The sequence below is a fragment of the Aedes aegypti genome, chromosome 2 (genome assembly GCF_002204515.2).
Source record: "Aedes aegypti strain LVP_AGWG chromosome 2, AaegL5.0 Primary Assembly, whole genome shotgun sequence".
In the NCBI taxonomy this organism is placed as follows: Eukaryota; Metazoa; Arthropoda; class Insecta; order Diptera; family Culicidae; genus Aedes; species Aedes aegypti.
In genome coordinates, this window is record NC_035108.1 from 334,823,217 (window position 1) to 334,847,275 (window position 24,059).

At 40.3% G+C, this 24,059-nt stretch overlaps 1 protein-coding gene across 2 annotated transcripts in view; it reads left to right on the top strand.

Moving 5' to 3' along the window:
• Nucleotides 1–24,059, top strand: part of LOC5575982 — a 526,418-nt gene that overhangs the window by 229,460 nt on the left and 272,899 nt on the right. For both annotated transcript variants that reach the window (XM_021846000.1, XM_021846001.1), the window contains exon 4: nucleotides 22,423–22,526. In XM_021846000.1, the coding sequence (XP_021701692.1) occupies nucleotides 22,423–22,526 (104 nt within the window). The remainder of the gene's footprint in view (nucleotides 1–22,422; nucleotides 22,527–24,059) is intronic.

Sequence of the window (24,059 nt, forward strand, 5' to 3'; positions counted from 1 at the left end):
CATGTATCGCAAAAACCAATTGTTTCAAGCTTCTTCGTAAACCCAGTGGCCATTTCATGCTTAACGAGAGTGTTCAATGCTTGCTGACTTGCATGTCCCATACGACGATGCCACAACTTGCTCATCCCAGCCACGCTGATATTAGCTACAGATCCGACATCCAATTCCAGTTGGTACAAGTTTCCGCGAAGGTATGCCACGCCAATAAGCTCTCCATTTTTCTTGAACTCCGCACGATCTTGACCTCCACGACCAGTGAATAGAACATCGATTCCAGCCTGCGAGAGCTTCTTCACCGAGAGCAGGTTTTCTCGGAGATCCGGCAGGAGCACAACATTTTTTATCTGAAATTCAATTCCTTTGTTGGACATACCTTTTATATCTCCTGCGAACTTCCCGACGAGTGTCACATCATTCTTGGCTACATCGATTACGAAGGGATCCTTCAATTTCCGCATGGATCGCAGATGTTTTGCATCATTCACGAGATGATCACTGCATCCCGAGTCTACGCAAAAGTGGATCTTCCCTGCTTCAGACTTCGTCTGGTCACCGTTTGCCATGAATGCGACCGCCTTACTGCCGACTGCTGCATTTGCGTTACCTTCCAGCTTCTTTGACCGACAGTCCTTCTTCATGTGACCAAGTTTTCCACACCGATGACACTTGCCAGTAAACTTCTTCTGGTTCTTCTTCTTGCCACCAATGAACGCTGCCCCGTTGTCTTCACTCGAGTCATCCAGACGGTCTTCACGCTTGCTTTCTTCAGCCAGCAGCCGCTGCTTGACTGTCTCTAGCTTCAGGTCCTTCTCCGCCAGATTCTCGAGTGCCGTCACCAAGGGGTCATAACTATCGGGCAGGGTTAAGAATAATTGACATACCAAATCACCTTCCTCCAGTTTGGCTCCTGCGGACTTGAGTTGCCGGACAAGGTCATCGAATACATTGAAATGAGCTCGCATTGAAGTTCCCTCCTTCTTACGTAAACGGGCCAATTGTTTCCTCAGCAACGTTTGGCTTGAAACTGACCGCTTCGCAAAGGTTTCTTCCAGAGCCTTCCACATTTCAGACGCCGTTTCCTTTTCCCGGACAACTTCAAGAATTTCATCCGCCACGAATCCCACCAGCACCGATTTAGCCTTCCTGTCCGTTTGCTCCCATTTTGCACGACCTGCATCGCCTACAGCCGGAGCTGGTTCCGACAACACGGACGATACTTCCACTGCATCCATGTGAAGCTTGACCCGGAAGCGCCAATTCTCGTAATTCGGTCCGGTCAGCTGCGGGATTCCTTCCTTTGACGAGCCCATAACCTATTGTAATATTAAGGACTGGGCGGATGGGCCAAGAGAAAGACTCAATCTCAAACAACTAAAGAACGTTTATTAGGAGAGAATGGTCTATACAGTTTGAAGGCTTGATTCGTAATGAACTCCACTAGCGCTTGTCAGTATTTCATGGCTTGCTCAGCAAGGCCTACTTCTTCAGATACAATTTTTTTCCAAACTGCAAGATAACTTCAGTTTGCCAACGACAATCAAGGCAGGCTTGGTGAAAATCGAAAGTTTTCATTTGTTGTGTACCTTCGATCTTTCTGGAGTACCATTGAAAAGGGGCCACAGTTTTCAATGCGTTTAATTTTCAGTGTTTATCTTCTACTGCTACAACTCTGATTGTATCGGGGGATAACAGTAATCTATCTATAACAAAATCCATCTAAACAAGCTCCAAGGGTTACTGTTGCTATAAAATGATAGGGGATTGTTATTCATGTAAAAGTAAAGTAAAATACCTACCCCAAATGGTAAATAAGTGAGGAAACTGGGTTTTATCTCGCTCTGCTATTTATAATGTTTATTACTACTTGCGATACATCGTCGATTAAGGCTAAGTAGCCCGTGATTCGCTTTGGAAGCCTTGTTGACATTGCGTATCGCAATTTCAAAGTCAGTCCGCATAGTTCATATTGATCCGGAAAAGTATCACGATATGTACAGATGTGCAGAAAGTACCGTTTTGACTCATATTCCGAACACTTAAGGCCAACAGTGACTTCAAATGCATCTGATTGGCATAAATTGGCTGATATTTGTGTAAATTTTAATTTCTTCGCAAAGTCTAACTGTTAGTCGTTGGGTGTACCAATAATCATGTTGATTTAATAAGTTTTAGTATTGTTTTAACGTAAAAGTATGAAACAACATTTTGATTCAAATGCCGAACACTGTGTTTATTCTGTTTCATATTCCGAACACCTTGATTCAAATACCGAACAGCACCAATAAATCATATTCAAATGAATTATTGCGCAAACAAATTGATCCGGGCTTATTCTACTGGTCTCAAACTAGGGAATCATCACTACTCCCGCGGTATAAATTATATTGGAAACGTTAAAATTGAATTGCAATTGACTGCCATTTCCTTGTTATTTGGTGACATATTTCAGCGAAACATTTCAACCCAATCGCCATTCAAAAACCGAGTGTTCGGAATTTGAGACAAAACGGTATACTGATACTCTTTCAGTTGCATCAGTGCAATACCTACCGATTTTCTTTAACTCAAAATTGTGACTTGATTTAGCAACGATCATCATCGACGCGTGAAAATTCCAATGACGGCCTACATCGCCTTAAGGACCGATACAGATGCGATGTTTTTCTTTGCTTGCTTCGATCGCGCTTCAAAATCAATTAAGAACGATTCCTTCAATGCCTGACCTTGACAATTGAATATTGCGAATATCTCTCCCCCGTGGAAATTATCATCGGAAAATGCATTGTCCCGCGACCCATTCTGAAAAAAAAAACTGTTACGCTTTGCTCGAAAACCTGATATTTGCATTCGAATTTATCCCAATTTTTTACATTTACCAACTCTAGTTAGACGTTCTCTTCTCCGTACTATATTTCTTCGATATCAGTAATACCAATCACGGCCAGACAACATTCCTAATGGAATTTTTATCTTCCGAAACATAAACCAACTCAAATCTATAAATCACGCTGATGCAACCGATGGAACAGAAAATCCCGGACATGCAGTTGCAGGAATCCACCATAATCGTCATGATCGCTGCTGTTGCTCTTGGTAATCGCCAGACGCCGATGTCCATCCACGAGTCGACACGGAAATGTGACTTTCTCCGTAATCGAACCGTAGCTGGGCTGGGCGATGGGACAGGACATTCACATTCGTCCACGTGGCACTTTTTTCTCCTTCTTCCGGCACATGTTGGCATTTAGACGAAAGCGTCAATGTTGGCGATCCGCGATCCGGAGCTCGCCAGATGTCCACGCTGCACAGTGGTTCCATATGTTCTACGTAGCAGTCATAAATCTTTTACGTAACATCTTTCCATCTTTTCTTAGCAGTCATAAATCATTTATGTAACATTAAAATTTCCATTAGAAATGGTCTAATCAAATAGGGCAAATGTACCGTTTTGATTTATATTACGGACAGCTTCAAATCCCGGACACTCTACTTTGTATGAGAAATATTTCACACGAAATATTTGAATTTTTACCGTTGTTCTCACTTTCGAGGCTCGTTTCAATAAGCATATTCCTTAGATATAATGTATATTTATAATGCCTAACCCTTAGACGTGTCTTCAGTGGATTGACGGATGCAATAGATAAGTTGATTTTCCTAATTATGATTTTCATGAGCTGTCCGGAAAATGATTCATAGTGTCTGAAATATAAAGCAAAAGTGAGGAAGCGTCCGGATCAAGTATCATTAAAAGTCCACAAATTGTTATTCATTTAGAACTATTCATGATCATGTTCGATTTTTGTCCTATGAGCGGTACCACTGTGCGCTAGCTGCCATGTCGCGCGGCAGCTTATCGAATCTTGATAAGCATACCGCTCTAGGGACTGTCGTCCGTTCCTTCCGGTCGATTGGTATTGGCAGTCGATACCGCCGGAGTAAGGAATTTTCTCAATTAATATCGGATGTCAGCGGCTGTGGCGGGAGTGAGGTGTGGGAACATTCGGAGGGAACAGCAGCAGCAGCAGTCTGGCGAAAGTATGAGCCACACAAAATACCTTCTAATGTAGGGGTGGAGGAGAAATGGCAAAAAAAATCAGAACGGTAGTCAGGGTTTCCGCATGCATAGCACACGCCAGACTGCCGGGACTTAATTCCGGATTAATTGTTGTACGTCTTCTTTCACTATATGTGAAATAGAGATGACAGAGATATGACAAAAACGAAAGGTCTAGGCTGGCAGAAATTGGTTTCAGTGATTCTATTGTCAGACTGCTACTCTTCATTCCATCTTTTGTATGCTTTACGGTAAGTGTAGGGTGAGAATGTCAAATGCAGTCAACCTCCAGATTGATTTAATAAAATTTCGTTTCGGAAAACGTACAAGGAGACCGGACATCATCGAAAAGTGGAAAAAAAAAAATCATAGTCTAATGACGATGGCGTATTAGAAGAAAACGAAGCTATTACAGAAAGCAACATTTGCGTAGAACGACATTCTTGTAATATGTAAAATGCACATGAAATTATGAATTTATCTGCTAATGTGTCCAGAGATCTCTTCCTATAGCCACAACAAAATCTAAGCAGAGACAAACAGACGTAACACTTAACCCCCCTGTCTTTGGTTTAAGGTTCAATGCTGCAAATAAGTCATGCTCTATCAATATTTTTGCTACTATGGTACTAATATAAACTGATTACTACTGTAATCTGCATATTTATAACAAAAGTGAGTAACGTTAGATAGTAAGTATGTACATTAGCGGTAGATGTTGGACTTGCATGACATTGTGAATGATATTTATAGTGACTAAACAGTGATCAATGGATTTTAAAGAAGTGACTTGAAGGTCAAACGTGTAATCATTGTCAGTTTGATTACTCTGTACTACCGTAAGCAGAGACACTTACGCGAAACCCGCTGGAAATAGAGAATCTCCTTCCAATGATATGATCCAACGGAAAGTATAATGAAATTTGCAATACCTGTCAAGTAATCCACGGGGTGGTTTGAAGGGCGCGTCAAATCCATTACAACTGTTGGGATAGAAGAACCCATCTACAAGGATGTTACGGTTACTTCCACCCTTGACTCCGGCTGGCACTCCACTCCATTGTCCAGCTGTAACTTCAATGATGCCCTGATGCACCCTCCCAATATCACCCATGAAATGTGATTCAATTAAATGATTGTTATGTAAATTAAATACAATCATTTAAAATATCAAAAATTTAAGATATCATGGAATAACCTAGAATCGTTGAGTGAAAGACGATTAATATTATATACATAATAACAGATTGTTCCAACAAACATGACCAAAAAATACAATGACAATGTTTATACTAAATGTTTACGGCGCCTTCCTGCAATTATATATAACTAATATATCCTGAAAAAAAAAATACATGATTAAAGATATCGTTTGCTGATCCTTTTCGATGGCCAGAGAAAATGGTGCAGAAAATCTGTAATCAATTTTGAATTAATGAATAAAATTACCAACTTAGCCAATGACTGTCATTCTCACATATATTTATGATGTGCAATCGAACTATAAGATTTGGTAAAGTGCGAACTCGATTTTGACAGCCCGGTTTTGTTTATTTTATTTTAAATATATGTTGGTCTCACGTGTCATATCAATTTGCACAATATGGAAAATCACAAGTATAAGAGAGATTTTGTATAAATCAATTTATATAATGAATAACATCGGAGGCGACAATGTCTTCCGGGACATCCCATCTGAAAATATGATTACAAAATTATTAGTTAGAGACTTTTGATGCCAATGCTTAACGATTTAAAAAGTTACAGATCATAGGAATTGTCTAGTCGTTTGACAAATGTCGTTTTCGTTGTTGCAGTACTACAACAATTTTGCAGTATGGCATGACTCGCTACTGTGGCCTATTATGATGCATGTAAAATTCCTGTAAGAAAGTGATAAAAATATGCATCAAGGTAAGCAGTGTACCAATGCACTAGTTAATTCTTTGACGTCTCAGCGCACAATGGTCCGAGGGCGGCCAAAACCTCAAAAATCAAAGTTGTTTTATCCGAACAGTATTATTTTTCCCGAAATCCAAAGTTTGAAGCAGATTCATTGGAGTTTGAATTTTATACAGCTCTTTGAGCGGACCGTGGACATGATTTTTCAAGAAAATAATATTTGCGATCCATTTTTCACAAGCCATTTATGAATTTAAAGAGAGCTCAAGCCGCAATGGTATCTTCAGAGAAGTTTTTTGTATATACATAAAGCACACCTGAGTTGAATATAAATTTTCATTATATTCATAGAAAGTGCATTAAAGTTAAAATTGTTCAAAAAACATATTATTTTTTATAAAAGTACCCTAAGACATTAGTAACCCGCGAATGCCCACGATGAGAATAAGTTCATTCGAAAGCTAAAAACAAGAGATTTCAAGTAGGGTACAAATTATTTTTAAAATTAAATTTTTAAATTTAATTTTTTTTATTTTGCGAAAACTTTCGATAGACCACTTTCAACGCGTTTGAAGGTGTATGAAGTGCAATTCTAATTAAATAATAATAATCCTGTGATACGCTAGTACGTGTATTGCAATCGCAGTAGCCATGAATTGCATCCCGAGAAGGATCGAAAAACTCGCTCCAATCTTCTTCTTCTTCTTCTTTCTGGCGTTACGTCCCAACTGGGACAAAGCCTGCTTCTAAGCAGGTAGGTGTTCCTATGAGCACTTCCACAGTTATTAACTGAGGACTTTCTTTGCTGGTTGTCCAGTTTTGTATGTGTATATCGTCTGGCTGGTACGATGATACTTTATGCTCTGGCAAGTCGAGAAAATTTACTTCACCGAATAACCCTCGACTGGTGGGATTCGAACCCACGATTCTCAGGTTAGTCTAGCTGAATAGCTGCGCGTTTGCCGCTAGGACTCTCTGGGCCCCTATGTATACAATATTTTGGTGTTATACCTTAATTATATATGGTGAACACCTCTATTTGATATTATTTGGTTATTAAACTACCATTTATTTAAATTTGACCTGTCATTTAATAAAATAACACAAATTATCTCGGCTTATTAAGATGGTTGAACGAAACTATTTCCTTCGACATGCAGCCTCCAGATAAAATGAAACAAATTGGAAAATTCCCTACGCTGTTAAAACAAGTATGATAACAGGCTGAAGCTTAAAACATGATAATCGTGCTGAAACTGATTAAATGGATGATATAGTATACTTGCATAAAGGCAGGGTTAGATCTGAGATATTTTTGGACACATGTGTATAAAATTTTCACATTTTTTTAGACATCACATGAATTTCAACATACATTTTTGAGTGATTTTTCCAATCACGAGCTCATCATAGAGTTTTTTTTTACAAATTTGAAAAATTGGCGCGTAAAATAAATAAGGTGGACATTAAGACGAGATGAACATATTTTCTTATGATGGTTTTTGTGTAGAGCTTCCATATCTTTGGATGAACAGTTTATTTTTTTTTTTGTCAAAAATTGCGCTTTAGTCTAGTTGTTTTTACTATTGGAGTTGTGCATGGAAAAATTACTCAAAAATTTAGGTTCAAATTTAAGTAACGCATGGCATGCTGTGAAAATTTCATTTCAACCCGTCAATATATAACTGCGAACCAGCCTCCTCAAGTTGACAATTTAGTATGAAAGATTGAAAGTTGAAAATTTATTGTCCAAACCTGAATATTCTAATTATTAGTTTAAAACAAGAAAAAATCGAAAATACAAGTTCATAATAATTCAATATGGCATAAAATATGTCAAATATATGATTTCAGCTATTTTAAAGAGAGTTTGAGGTTTTGGCCGACATTTGTACTAGAACGAACCACTGTGCAGTGGTTCACTATTTTGCCATACATGACAAGTTGATTGTCTTCAATTTGTTTTATCATGATGTGTGTTTAAGTAGTTTGATATCATAAATACAGTCAACTTTCGTTCGATGCACTATACCTGTAGCCCACCTAGTGAAAGACATTCACTAATTGGGCTGAGTTTTTAGTTACAGTAATGTCCCGATTTTGTCAGCCCCATGCAGAATTTAGGGTTGACAAAATCGGGAATCTGTTCTTTCCTAATTGGAGGCCAAAAAAATAATGTATTAAATTCGGAATTAAGCAGAAAGAAAGTGAAATTTATTTAGAAGATAGATCATGGATTACGATTGACTGGCGCGGCTAAACCGTTTTAGAGCAGTTTTCGAATGATTGCTTTTGTTTTGACGTGATTCTTTTAAAACTTTGCTTTTTCCTTCTGAAAAGTATTCGAATGTGAAACAGTGTATGCAATAAAACGTAGGTTTCTTAACTCCGAATATTTATTTCAACAATAAAAAAAAACCATGTTCGAATTAAGGCTAAGTAGCCCGTCATTCGTTTTGACAACAATGATGACTTTTTAGCTTGCATATCAAAGTGATAAAACTCAGTCTTGATAGTTTATATTCACCTGAAAAAGTATCACTGTACGCGCTAACATGCATAAAGTATGCTGATACTTTTTCAGCTGTGTCAGTGCAAAACCAACTGCTTTTCTTTGAATCTAAATCGTGAAATGAATTAGCAACAATCATCAACGACGCGTACAAATTTCAATGACGGCCTACTTCGTTTTAATACCCAATTTAATTAAACAAATGTTCTCTCCAAACATTAGAAAGCAATGACTGTCTTTTCTCATAGAAAGAATTGAATCATAATTTTGAAGCCCTCAGGTTATCCTTCTTTTGCAGAATTTTCAGTAAACATCTTGTCAATTCGTATAAAATACGCATATTTTGCAACTCCACATTCCCTTGGGATTACGCAATTTTTTAGCATTCTTATATAACTTGGTCAGGACGCATATGAGTGGGAATAGTTGTAATAATTGAAGCCCGTTGTTGTCTCAATTAAATCGACCATTGAAATCTTTCCCCAGACAGTTTCGTGGATCTTGAGTTCCTAAAATAGTATGAAGCAAATTCAAATATTTAGAACCTAAATAAGATAAATATTGAGCATGAGCATAGATGACCGTACAATTCGTAGTTGCTACTCCGTGATTGACCAGAACAATCGAAGTTGCACAGGGAATTTATGAATGGGGCTTGGGATTAGCTTACCATTCTTCAATGTGCACAAATCGAGAGCTCAAATTTTAAAAGTCAATAACAGCACCGGCCACCTCCTTACGGTCATCGGGGAAGGGAAAGAATGTTAGTTAAACAACCGTTGTTACTAGCGACCGAGTATACCTCTGCATCTCCACAGTTGTCATGAAAAGGATATTGGGTTAGTGGGATAAGGTAAAGATCTGGGAGAGTTGGTGATGCGATCCATGAGATAAGCACGCCTAATCGGATTCGCGATATAATTCGATAAACGCATTGTACCCCGAACAAGTGTTCATTACTCGCCGACGCAAGAGCAAGCGACTCGATCAATAGATCAAACACTACTAACGATCCGCGGCGCTTTTTCATATTACTACTCGACCTACGCACGGTAGACACAACAAGGTAGGCTATTCCCACGTGTAAACAACGATTTTCCATCAAAACATGTGTCGCCATTCCTATCGTCAAGCATGAGGCCTTGAGGATAGTAAAGGAGAGCAGGCCTTGCTTTCTTTTGCACTCGTTCGAGTTTGCGATAGGAATTACGTCACTGCCAAATGTCATTTATCGGAGTATAATACCTTGCTTCTTTTTACCGTGGACATACGCACGACATGTTTGATCCTGCCCTCGTCACCCGCTCCCGCAGGAGCAAGCGTCAAGGTCGAAAGATCAAAAAGAACTCTAGAACCTAAATAAGATAAATATTCAACAAAAAATCGAATTCACAGAAATTATCACTCCTTAGCTTAGCTTAGCTTAGACTGACTACACATATCAATGGTTGCTATTCCGTGATTGACCGAAGTCAGTGAAAATGCACAAAGAATCAACTAGAAGTTCGGCTGGGATTGGCCATAATCTTCTTCAGTGTGCATAATTCAGTGCTTCTATTTATACAGGGTCAATAACGGCGCCGGCCACGTCCTTGCAGTCAGGTGGGATTGGAGGAAGGAATGTTAGTGTGTAACCTTTGCTATATGGAGACCGTGTTTACCTCTGCATCTCCACAAAGGTTACTGGGAGGGATGTTTGTTAATGGGGAGGATTGTTGGGTCACAGGATTCACTTTGATAAGCGATTAGACCATGATAAATTATTAAGGATCGAACACTACCAACCTGCTTCGCGAACCGCGCCACTAATAAATCATGCCACGCGAGCGACGCGCGACACGATTGATCCTGCTCACATCACCCGCCCCCGCGAGAGCAAGCGACGCGAGCAAAGGATCAAACACAACTAACCTGCTTCGCGAACCGCGCCACTAATAAATCATGCCACGCGAGCGACGCGCAACACGATTGATCCTGCTCACATCACCCGCCCCCGCAGGAGCAAGTGACGCGAGCAAAGGATCAAACACTACTAAATAAGTCCGCGAATCACGCCACTTTTCTACACTCCCCCCCCCCCCCACTGCACTGCGCACGAGACATGATTAATCCTGCTTGACCGCTTCACCCGCCCCCGCAGGAGCAAGCGTCACGGTCAAAGGATCACACACTACTAAATAATCCCGCGAATCACGCCACTTTTCTCCCCCACACTGCACTGCGCGCGAAACACGATTAATCCTGCATAACCGCTCCACCCGCTCCCGCAGGAGCAAGCGTCACAGTCAAAGGATCACACACTACTAAATAAGTCCGCGAATCACGCCACTTCAACCCCCCCCCCCCCCCCCCCCCCACTGCACTGCGCGCGAAACACGATTAATCCTGCTTAACCGCTCCACCCGCTCCCGCAGGAGCAAGCGTCACAGTCAAAGGATCACACACTACTCGAATTCACAGAAATTATCACTCCTTAATAGATAAAGTGAAAATTTTTGACAGCAACATCAACAATCCCAAATAACAGCCTACTAAGACCAAACCATAAAATCTGTACGCCAGAAACATCAAAATTGAATCACCCCTCTTAGTTTTATGGTTAGCGTAAAAATCTGGATAGCTTAAAAATGATATCCTGTCAGGTATTACATGTTAGGTATACATAACATAATTTATGTAAGTGCGTTTATAAATATCTTATCGCAATTATTTTTTTTTGCCATGCCAAGTAGGAAGACCATTCTATTCAATTCCTAAGAAGCCGATGGGGTAAATATTGTGACAAACTCAATTAGCGCCATCAACACCGAGTAAGGTGAATGACTTTACCCACTCCAAGGAGATCCGTTCCCCGTATTCGCTCTATCATTTGTCAACCTTGGCTTGGCATGACGGCGTGTGCCCTTCTACTTTCGTCTTGTTCGATTTTAGAAAAGATTTTTAGAAAAGCCGCCACAAACCCTTTTCGATTTTTCCCAGCTGTGACTATTCTGCGTTTATTTGTCTACTGTACTATTTCCACTGGTGGTATTGCTTGCCACACGGAATGGAACGACGAATAACCTCGCAAGGTAAGAATGCTCATTAAATTACGTTACCTGCCAAGAAAGAAACATGCGCACTATTACGCACAACTTGCAGAGAGGCACCCAAAAAGGGGTGGTGAGTGCGTGCTTGGCTGCTTCGTTATCCTTCCTTTCTTGTCGCACTGACTGGTGACGACTGGTCTTTGGGGAAAACAATCACGTTTCACCGAGTGAGGAGCCGCAATTTCATGTAGGTGACATTGTATTTCAGCACAGGCACGATACGTTCCGTGTGGAAGGATGAGCTCCAATTCAACAAATATGTCATACTGTTGACCTAGTATTGTGAGCAGTCTAATTTACTTGCTACTGTACTCCGGAAACTTCGCTATGATATTCCATAAGGAAAAATAAAGAAATCCACTAACGAACTTACAACAAATTCACCAAAATTCCATCTGAGAAATACGACAAGGTTATCTAAAGTAATACTTTTGAATCCTTGAACCCATCTCAAAAATTATATCCCAATTTATTTATTTTTTTCTAGCAAAACCTTAGGCATTCATTTTTTTATTCTCATTATTCTTCTGGAATTCTTCCATGTACTGCTCCACTGATTCTTCAGTAATTTTTCAGAGGATGTCTTTAGGAATAACTCTAAAAACATCATTATAGATTAATCCATAAATTCCTGCAATACATTGAATGGCATCCATCCAGATTCTGTGATTGACCAAAACAATAAAAATTGCACAAGGCAGCAACAGACGGTGCTTGGGAGATGCTTTCCATATTCAGTGTACGATTTCGTAAATTCCAAACATTACAGAGTCAATAACGGCGCCGGCCACGTCTTTACGGTCATTGGGGAAGGGGAGGAATGTTAGTGTTACGAAATATTAGTATTATTATTATTATTATTATTATTATTATTATTATTATTATTATTATTATTATTATTATTATTTTATAGAGTTTTGGCACTTCTCAGCAAAAAATGCTGGAAACTTTCACCTACCCCGGGCAATCTGTATGCCAAATGGGATTAGGCTCTGTGGATCTCATTGGTCGGTTTTACTTATCCTAATGAGTCTGCTGGATGAGCTTCTCAGTTGTGGTGGTTCAGGAACCGTCTAACTATGCTGCAGGTTCCAAGAATCACCGCTTTTTGGATGCTGTGTAGGTCCTTCTTCAATTCCAGCTCGTCTAGGGACCTTAGGAGAGATTTCGGGACAATTCCGGACGCTGAGAGGACTACCGGAACTATACGGACGTCCTCTAGGTGCCACATCTGCTTCAACTCCTCCGCCAAGTCGTGGTACTTCTTGTTAGAGAACGTTGATTGGACATTGTGGTCCAGCGGTACAGCGATGTCGATGAGTGTAACTCGTTTCATCCTTTTGTCGTAGACTACAATGTCGGGGCGGTTGGCACGGATGAGGACGTCCGTTATGATCTCGCGATCCCAGTACAGCTTTATGCAACTATTTTCCAGAACCGGGTCAGGCAGGTACTTGTAGTAGGGCACAAATCGATCCACCAAGTTGTGCTTAAGGGCAAGCTGTTGATGCACAATCTTGGCAACTTCGTTGTGACGATCGAGGTAGGCTGATCCAGCTAGTACTGAACAGCCGGCAACGACATGCTCGATAGTCTCCCCTACTGAATTGCACTTCCTACAGCGGTCCTCCACGTCTTCGTGCAATATGTAGTGCCGATAGTTCTTCGTCGCAATTACCCGGTCCTGGATGGCTACCATGAAACCTTCTGTTTCTGAGAAGAGGTCACCCCGCACCAGCCACGTGTTTGACGCCACCTTATCGATGTGCTCGAGCTCCAGTTGATGGGGGTGCGTTCCATGCAACTCCTTCTGCTTCCACATTGCGATCATCTCATCGACAGTTTTGATGTCGCAGTTCAGCTGGTAATCCTCCTGCGCCAGATGGAGGGCGCTGAAGCCGTGGTCAGCTTCGCATACAGTGCGGTAAATTTCGTGGCGGTTCTGGCTTTCTACGAAATATGCCCGCAGCTGCTGGATCTGGGAGACACATAGTGCCTGGATATCGGTGACGCCTCTTCCTCCTGCTGCACGTGGCAGGGTGACTCTCTCAATGGACGATTTTGGGTGGCGCATTCGGTGCTTGGTGAACGCCACTCGTACTGCTCGTTCTATCGCCTCCAAGTCAGTCTTGGTCCACTTTACCACCCCGAAACTATACGTCAACAGGGGCACAGCAAACGTGTTGATCGCCTTCACCTTGTTGCCGGCAGACAGAAAGCTCTTCAGAATACAGTTGACACGTGACAAAAACTTTTCCTGCAGCTCCTTCTTGATCATCGTATGGCGAATACCTCTAAGTTGCAGGAATCCAAGGTATTTATACGTTTCGCCTTCAACCATATTCCGAATCTCCTCCTGCTCGTTGACGCGGAAACAGCTGGCATCCATAACTTGACCCCGACGTAGATGAATTGACCTGCATTTGTCAATACCAAACTCCATCCGGATGTCGTTACTGAATGTCGTAACTAGCTGCAACAGCTGATGCAACCTCTGCACTGATTCCGCAAATAGCTTCAGGTCGTCCATATAGAAGGTGTGGGTAACTCTTGTGCTCCTTTCCCCACTTTTCAGTTGGTAGCCATAGTTGCATTGGTTGAGTGCTTTGTTGAGGGGGTTCATGGCCAGGCAAAACCACAGCGGACTAAAGGTATCGCCTTGAAAAATCCCCCTCCTGATGCTGAGAGTCCTGGACCGTAACACAGCTATACCGTCGGTAATGTGTAGGGATGTGCTCCACATCCCCATCGCGTGTTGCATCAGCCTGATGACGTTCCTGTCTACCTTATACAACTGCAGTACCTTGAGAAGGTACGAGTGCGGTACTGAGTCGTATGCCTTTTTGTAGTCGATGTACGCCATACTCAGGTTCCTTTGCTTTTGGGTAGCTTGCCCTACAATGACTGCATCTACGATGACCTGATCTTTGCAGCCTTGCGTGTTTCTGCGACACCCTTTCTGTTCCTCGGTCATCACGTTGTTGGCGTCGCAATGGGCTTGCACCCTCCTCGCTATTACCGACGATAGCACTTTATACAGACTTGAAAGGCACGTTATTGGTCTGTACTTCGCTGGGTCAGCTGTGTGTTGGTCCTTTGGCAGAAGAAATGTGACACCCCTGGTGATGAATTCCGGTAGCCGCGTGGGGTCTCCTAGTACCGTATTGAAGCATTCCGCCATCCGCCCATGGATCGTTGTGAGTTTTTTATACCAAAAATTGTGCACAAAATCAGGTCCTGGTGCAGCCCAATTCCTGGTATACCGGGTAGCTTCACGTATATCCTGAGCGGTTACCACGACCGCGGTCATGTCTCCAATTCCATCACATTGTCTCTCTTCTTCTGCTAACCACATCCCATCGCCGTTGTGTTCGGCGGGGTTCTCCCATAAATTGGCCCAAAATTGTGTAACGTCGCCAATCTCTGGAAGTCCCTCGCCAAAGTCGACCTTGTCATTTCGGATGCGGTTGTAGAACTCCCTCTCGTTTATGTTGAACATCCGGTTTTGTTCCTTCCGCTTCGAACATTCTCCATAACGTCGCAATCGTTTCGCAAGAGCACTCAACCGCTGTACATGGGTGTCGAGGATCTCAGTAATGTCGACTTCTCTGAGATCTCGGAGCTCTGCGGGCCTAACAATTTCAGCAACATGACGAACCAGCCTCGTTGATCGATTCCCCTGCTTGTACTGTGTTAATCGACCAACCTTTGATCGCAGTGTTGCGATTCGGCTCTCAAGGCGTCGCATCCATACGGGTTTCTGTGCGTTGGGGCGTGTGCCATCTTCTCCTTGCGGGCGCGTTCGCAATCCCAACGTCTTAACTACAGCTATTGCAGCTGAATACACTATAAACTGCAGATCCTCAAGGTTCTCCACGGCTTCCAAGTACTGTGGCAAAATATCCTGATTTAGGATGCTTACTGCACTCGTCAGCCGGTAGGAATACCGCAGCTTTGGTATCCGGTGCCGGGACATGGGGTCTGTCCCACGGAACTGCGTAACTGCTGTGCCCATATGGAGTGCTAGTTCGTCTCGTAATTGCTGTCGTTGCATATCCGCTGTCGGTCCTGGAGCAGTGGGTGCAGGTGAATCACGACTCTCACTCGTGATCGATGCATCCAGCCCAACAGAACTCCTTCTCGACGTGTCGCTCGATCTTGTCCCCTCTTCTCCTATTATTATTATTATTATTATTATTATTATTATTATTATTATTATTATTATTATTATTATTATTATTATTATTATTATTATTATTATTATTATTTATATTTATATTATTTTAATTATTTACATTACTAATTAAAGTACGGTGATACCTCCATAAGTCGATGTTCCTTGACTCGATATCGATTCATAGAACCATACTAAACACGGCGTGTATATGGGAAAGGTTTATCACAAAAAATAGGCATCGCTAAATCTTTCACCATTCGAAAATATAGGTTTTTAGCTTTCATTTTACGTGTTCCCCAAAAAAATCCACCGAGGGATCCCGAACATTTTTTTTTATTTAAAATTTTTATTCTTAAGAGTACATTATTTTTAAATGTAATCATTGCAAAAGACAGCTTCGTTGGATAAAAGTTTTATTTCCATACAAAAGTTCATAAAATAAAAATAAATACATATCTATTGAGTTTCATTTTGTAAAAAAACAAAACTGTCCTATGTGATTTTGAGGATTTATTGAGCTATAGGACACTTATTCGATTAGATATATTGTAAGTTCGACTGTTCACTTATTCATACTGTGAAAGTATATCTAACCGAGCACTGTTTCTTTTCATGGTTAGAATACATTAAATTTATTCTTCTTCTGTGTGGCATTACACCTCGGTTGGGACATAGCCTGCTTCCCAGCTTAGAGTTCGTTGAGTACTTAGTTATTGATTGAGAATTTTCTTTACCAATCAACCGTTAAAGATTAAAAGTAGAATGGATCAAAATTAAAACGGCCTACAAAAGTAAATGAGAAGGTGAACCAGCGCTCGGCTGAAAGCCTCTTAAATAAAGACAAAAAAAAAAGTAAATGGAATATGCTTAAATGCCCTGTTACCCAAGCCTTAGCAAAAAGCTTAAAAAATCCTCATTAAGAATATTATCCAGGCACCCGGAGTAAGTGACACTACACAGACTTTTTTAATAGTATTGAAGTTATTTTGATGTTTTTAGCTTGGAATTTCAAAATTTAATAAGAATATAGTGGAAGATATTTCCTGTTAAATCAAATCATAAAAATGATTCCACCGTAAAAGCGGTTTTCTGACAAGCAGAACAATTTTCACAATTACTGCAGTAATTAAAACACGTAAGTAGCTTACAAACAAGAAAGTTTTACCATTTTATACTCCTTTTAGATTGATATCATATTCATATAATATATGTTTTCAACGTGAAACATGGTTAATTATGTGATTATTGGCAACGGTAAGTATTATGAGGAAAAATAAAAAGTTAAATTGCATGTGCCCACTTGCCCCGTAGAGTTGAGTAATTGCAATTTACAGTAGATTTTTATGACTTTAATTTAAGGGTTTCAATATCTCGAGATACCTTCCCATTCGTGCGGACATCAGCGAATACAGGGTGCAACTTTTGCAATTTTTTGGGCTATTTCATGAAAGCAACATCAATCAAGTGACTGCATTTATTGGTCGTAGCAAAATGAGCTCTGAGTCTGCCTTGAGCTCTGCCTCTGTTTTTACAGTAACTCCATAAACTTAAGTCAGGATTAATTAGGATCTCCAAATTCAAATCCCTGTCCCTTTTTTATGTCAGATGTCCATGGAATTTCCGTTGCAGAGACATAATGAACAAACTTCCAAACATATCGAATTTATCGACTGTTTCGTACTGTTTGAAAAAAAAAAATTGACTCAATGGTTCTTTTGGTCTAGTCCAAACTGTTAGTACTTACTTGATCATGGAATGGCATTTCTTGAATCTTGAACAGATTTTCTGTTCGTCAAATGTGGCATTTTTGCTTATTTATGAAGCCAGATTGTGCCTGTTGACCACGATATTTTCAAGAATATCACAGTTGAGTTAACACAACTGCAAGACTATTTTCAATTCAAAGAGTCACTATTTTGGCATGTTGTTTTTTATATCATATTAATTGTGGAAAATAAGACAATATTAACTCAGCAGCAAGTGATATTGATTTGTAAAAATGGTTCAAAAGAGATCTATTTCGTATCAATCGTTTGGCAGCGTCCATTTATTACGTAACGCTAAAATCGGAAATTTTTGACCACCTTACCCCATCCCCCTCCGTAACGTTTTTTGTATGGAAAAATTAAACGCTATTCCCCCTCCTACTAGAGCGTTACGTAGTTTGTGGAATTTTCAGGATGGTTGATTGGATCTCATCGGTCGAGTTTATTTTTCTTACACACAATATAAAAAAACAATCATGATAGGCGAATCAAATTCTCAGTTAATAAGTAACCGAAGAACTCTTATTTGAGGGGTGTAATTCCAGAAAGAAGGAAAAGAAAATTAATCTTTTCTAAATATGAACAGAAGCAGTTATACACTAGAATCAAATACACACTTAAATCCGAATGCCGATCTCAGCTGTGCAAATCTCGGTAAAAGGTCGTTTGTTGACATCTTAGTAAAAGTGACGTTTGGTAACGGCACCCAAAGGTGCTGTTTTAAGTAAACTTGATGTTAGGCTGACATATCAGTTAAAATTAATTTGCTTACCGCTCAGCTGTGCGGATCATGGTAAAAGAATGAAAATTAGTTGAACTCAACTGAGTGTGTCCTCCACTGTACGAGTAAGTGTCGTATCCCGAATATCACATAGGACGGTTATGTCTATTACAATATGTAATCTTATATATCTATGTTATATCAACTTTAATTTGAAATTTGGGCTACCATCGAGCTTGAGAGAAAAAAACTGTCTTTTACCATGCCAAATATTTGAAAATATTGTACTTCGGGGAACAAAAATTTAAAATAAAAAAAAATGTTCGGGATCCCTCGGTGGATTTTTTTGGGGAACCCGTCAAATGAAAGCTGAAAACCTATATTTTCGAATGCTGAAAGATTTAGCGATGCCTATTTTTTGTGATAATATTGTTCTACCAGACACGCCGTGTAAACAAAAAAAAATTGATTACTATGATGGTCCCTTCATACAGCTTTCCAAGGCGTTTCTGTTCCATTACTCGATATTTCCATGAGTCGATGGTACCTTCAGATACCGATTCATGGAGGTTTAACTGTACTACTTTTCCGATAAAACGAAATTTAAAAGATAAAAAACTGCCATAGGCCATACGTCACATCCTAATGATTTTATTTCGTATTTTATAATCCCATATCATTGTTAAAACACAGCTACAGGCGTTTGGGTTCTTACACGACAGAAAAGGGTTTGCCAAAATGGTCAACAAACAGTTTTATGACTCGGTCATTAGCTATTTAGCTATTCTATGTCATTACATTACAGTCCGGCGAATGTTACCCAGTGCTCGATTTGGATCCATTTGGCTGAAGAAAGCAGACTAAACCGTTTGTCCATTTAGGGAGACTTACGGCTTGGGCACCATTCGACTATTATCGGCAACCAAATTTCAAACGCCAAATACACAGTATTTTTCTATCAAAACACATCAGTGGAAACATTCAGGTGGTTCTTTGTTCTGCCCGCTTCCCGCTGGCGAGATTTCCGAGACTAAACAAACGATATCGCCGGAGATGCCATCAATTCAAATGAGCACGCCTCAAAATGCGACTGATTTGGAGCTGCCGAAGAGATTCACCAGCAGTTGTTATGGGAAAGTTGCCGAAGAGAATGAGGCTGCCGACAATAGTCACACTGACAAGGGATGTTCGCAGCGTTGTAAAAACGTTTCCAAAAGCAGCTTGACAAGTCTGTCGGTGCGATTCGATAGAGGATTGAGCAACGCATAAATGTAAATAGACAAACACGGAATTTATTTGCTGATGTCCGAGAAAACTACAAAAGAAACTCGGCATCGGCTTAAGCCGCCGAGAATACGTAAGTTCCCCTATTTAACCATTTTTGTTTCCAGATAAACTCTATTCCATCGGACTGTGCCTTTCTGCGTTCCCACGTCCTGTCGTGTAATCCGATTGACCCTATTTCGAGTTCTCTCACATGCGGCATCTTTCGAAGGTCGATGAAAATAAAAAGATAATTGGTTTATAAAATTTCTCCATCCTCCCCCTGATAGCACTGACTGCTCGCTTCTCTGCCTGTCTCGCACATGTCCGTAATTGTATAATTTACGAACTGAAACGGGTCGCTAATTAAGTGTTAGCTAGAAAATGGGGTTTCTGTCGCTCTGGTGGCAAGTTACATCAATGTGACAGTAATATGTGTGTGCGGTTTACTTTCCAACACGCACCAATGGTTGACGACGATGACGAGGATGAGAACAGCCGTCGAGTGTGAACCGATTTAACGAGGAGGAAACTATGCTTATACGCACTGCGGCCACCGTATCCAGAGCAGAAAGAAATGACAAATGAAAACTATATCACTGTTCTTCTTTATCTTCTTGGCATTACTTCTCCACTGGGACAGAACCTGCTTCTCAGCTTAGTGTTCAATGAGCATTTTCACTTTTATTAACTGAGAGCTTTTTTGCCAATGCTGCCGTCGGATGCGGGTTTGGGCTTGAAAATCCGAGACTCGACCATACCTAGTCGGTACCAATTGTATTACATATCAATAACCGAATATGTATGTTATATAGCTGGTACTCGATAATACACCGTGCTCTCTAAATTTTGAAGAAGTTTCCACTCCTGATCCTGATTATCTCAGGGTGGCCACCGAACCGGGAAAAACGGGAAAAGCGGGAAAAAGACGGGAATTTGAATCCACCGGGAAAAAGACGGGAAAAACCGGAAATTTGAGACTCGACGTTTTGAATCAAAGTTTAATTACTTATTGCAGATTGGTTCTCTTCTGTAATTGCTGAATACCACAACTAATCTTGATAACGAGCCTTTGTTTATAAAGGCTTATAATATGTCACAAAGTTTTGAATAATTTACGATTTAATAACGATTAATTTGTTACAGCTCATATAAAATGTGTAGAATATCCATACAAAAAGTATTATGAGAGGGTAAGTGGATGTCAAAAAATATAATTTTCGGTGTTTTTCAAATTGTGAGTGAGCCCTAAGTAAGTGCTTCTACATATGTGGCCTTGTTTCATTCATATTTTGAACTTATTTGCTTTAAAGAACTCTTTATTTTTATTGGGAAATTCAAAGGATTAAAGCGAAGTAGGCCGTCATTGAAATTTGTACGCGTCGTTGGTGATTGTTGCTTTTCAAATAATGATTTAGAATCAAACTGATTTTCGTTGGTTTTGCACTGACACACCTGAAAAAGTATCAGCATACGGGATTTCAGCGGGAATTTCAAAATCGAAATTTGGTGGCCACCCTGTTACCTGAAAAATAAAAAAAAGTCTAGTTTTTGTAGTTTGTACGTGTATGTGATTGTTCTAGGATTCATACTTTCTTCTGTTCGGAATTAGCCTTTCCTTCGATGACGTGCATATATGCAGCTTGCAGGATGGACATTAGCGCCTCCTCTGGCGTTGTCGTGCTGCAGTTGCATTCTAGAGAGACAGCCTGCCTGTGCGTGACCCGGATACGGAATGATCTAAGCGACCAGCAAAGGACAGTTCGATATTGAGTGACCGAACACATTGAATAGGATACGTTAGCACAGGCCATCCCAACCTTTTCAAATTGCGGGCCAAATCTCAGAAACAATATTTGGCGGTCGGTCAATTTTTTAGTGCACAAGAGCTCCCAACAATCTTATTCAAATCTATAACTCAATTTTGGATTATTTCAACGCAATCCCCTAGTTGAGATAGGCTCATATGTTGAACATGTCTTACATGGTTATTATGAGATATGAAATCTTTCTGCTATACATTTACAATTCGAAGCATCAATAAACTGGTTTTTTTTATAAAATGGTAGAATAGTCGTCAGGCCAGATATGAGAAGAATCTTCGAATCCTAGGTGGGCCATACTAAATGAAGTTGCAGGCCGGATGTGGCCCGCGGGCCGCACGTTGACCACCCCTTCGTTAGAATATCGAAAACAGAGATTAAATTGAGGTCCTGCTGATAGACCGCAGGCATGAATTGATGGCACATGTGAGCTCAAACTATCTAGGTTGATGTTTCAAATTCTAAACCGAAACCCCCGATAGAGAGATATAATCAGAGAAGCAATAATTTATTGATCTCCCCGGCTCACGCCGGCAGGCAATGACTGTAACTTGAGGCCTTTGAAAATTCGATCACAATCTAACTCTCCGCCCAGCTAATTACATTCGATAAAAGCAATAAACTTTCTCGAGTGCATTATTAGGGCGCACAATTTCCTCCGAATGACACCAAAGGCGCCGCGTAAAATTGTGGGAGTTATCTTTCCTAACCGCGCCTAAGCACCAGCGGATGATATTTTTTACTTACCGTGAAACTGGGTAACATCGATCGGAATAACCCACCTGGTCTTCAGTGGCCATGCTTTTGGTAAGTTACGACATTTTTTATATTACCGATCTTCAAGGGTGAGCAATGCTATCCCATATCAGCTAAATCACCTCAAACATTGTTTGAAACGTGCTTGATACATTTGAAAAGCAAAATACAGAGTGAAATCACAAGCAAAGGCTGCCATTACTTATTTTGAGACAATGAAACTTTGAACATTTGCCTTTTCGAATGAAATTTTCAAGAAATATTCATAACGCTGATCAAAGTTACTCCGAATTACGTTACTTGCTTTTAGCAGCGGACTAACCATATCTTTCTCAATTTATCGATTTCACTTTCAGGTGTTCCGGCAAAAACCATTGTAGCTTTGTGTTCGCCCAGGACCACCCGTTTGCCGTGGTGTGGAAGGAAGGTACCGTCAGGGTGAAGTACATCTGTATGGACGGTAAGTTTTTCGAATTGGTGTCCTGTGCCTAGGTATTGCTGTGTGCGTTTGAAATGCAAATATCAAATGCGGTAAGATTTTCAATAAGGAAGGCGAAGTCAAAATTTGATTTTCTTTGCTAGGTTGGCGGTGATATGCATCATGGTTGCTAAGTATCCTTTGGATACATTGTGTTACCGCATTTGAAGCTCAGTTAGACTGGATTTGCACGTCAAACGCAAACAGCAATATGATTAGAAGGTTTTTGTGGAAGTGTTTAACGTGACGGGGTGACTAGAAAAAAAAGCTATCTATTTTTCCATTTTGAACATCCTTTTAAAAACAAATCTTGAACCCCGACATCTGGTTTTACATTCAAACATCCAAGGTCTTGCAACTAATACAATAATTGTATACAGTGATACCTCCATGAGTCGATGTTCCATGACTCGATATCGACTCATGGAACCATACTAAAAACAAAATATCATGGTTACTATGATGGACCCTAGAAGCAGCTTTCCAAAGGATTGCTGTTCCATGACTCGATATTTCCATGAGTCGATGGTCCCTTCAATATCGACTCATGGAGGTTTCACTGTAATATCGTTGCCAGTACCGAATTCGGGAGGATAAAAAAATGATCTAGAAGAAATTATTAAAGAGATTAATGTAATGGAAATCGAATTTCCTGAAAATTCATGAAGCCCTCTAACTACGTCAAAAGATTAGCTAAACAAATGCAACATATCTTTGATTCGACTGCACATCAATAGCGCAAATTGAACGCTACGCAAAACAATCATCAATGAATAATGGATTTCTGATTATTAGATAGACAAAAATAAACTGTAATTTGTCTATTTAGTACCTAAAACTGGTTCACTGAAATTGAATCTTCCAAGGGATTAGCGATTTAACTGTAAAGGAAATCACGCCTATTGGCTCTCCAATCACTCTAAATTAGCGGATCATAGCTTAGTTTAGACTGACCATACATATCTATGGTTCTAACTCCGTGATTAATCGAGGTCAGTAAAGATGCACAAAGAATCAACTAGAAGCTCGGCTGGGGTTGGTCATAATCTTCTTCAGTGTGCATAGTTAATTCAGTGCATCTATTTATACAGGGCAAATAAAGGCGCCAGCCACGTCCTTGCGGTTAGCCCAATAAGGAATATTAGTGTGTCACCTTTGCTATTTGGAGGCCGTATTTACCTCTACACCCCGTGTTTACATTTCCACAATTGTTACCGCAAGGGATGTATGTTTTTTGACGTTAACTACGTCTTACGGCAATATACTGGGTGTCAATTGAAAATCTATAATGTTGCGACCGTTACGATATCATGTTAGAGTTTTAACTAAAGGAAGGCTGCAACCATGACAATCGACTAAAATTCAAATGCAGAAAATCACTTGGTTTAGTTAACGTCATGCGGTCGTGTCTTGTACACAACCCCCTCTGATTTTTTTAATTTCTTTATTAGTATCATTCCAAACATTACATTCATTTCTTATATCTAGGTGTTCTGTGTTATTAGAAAACACTAT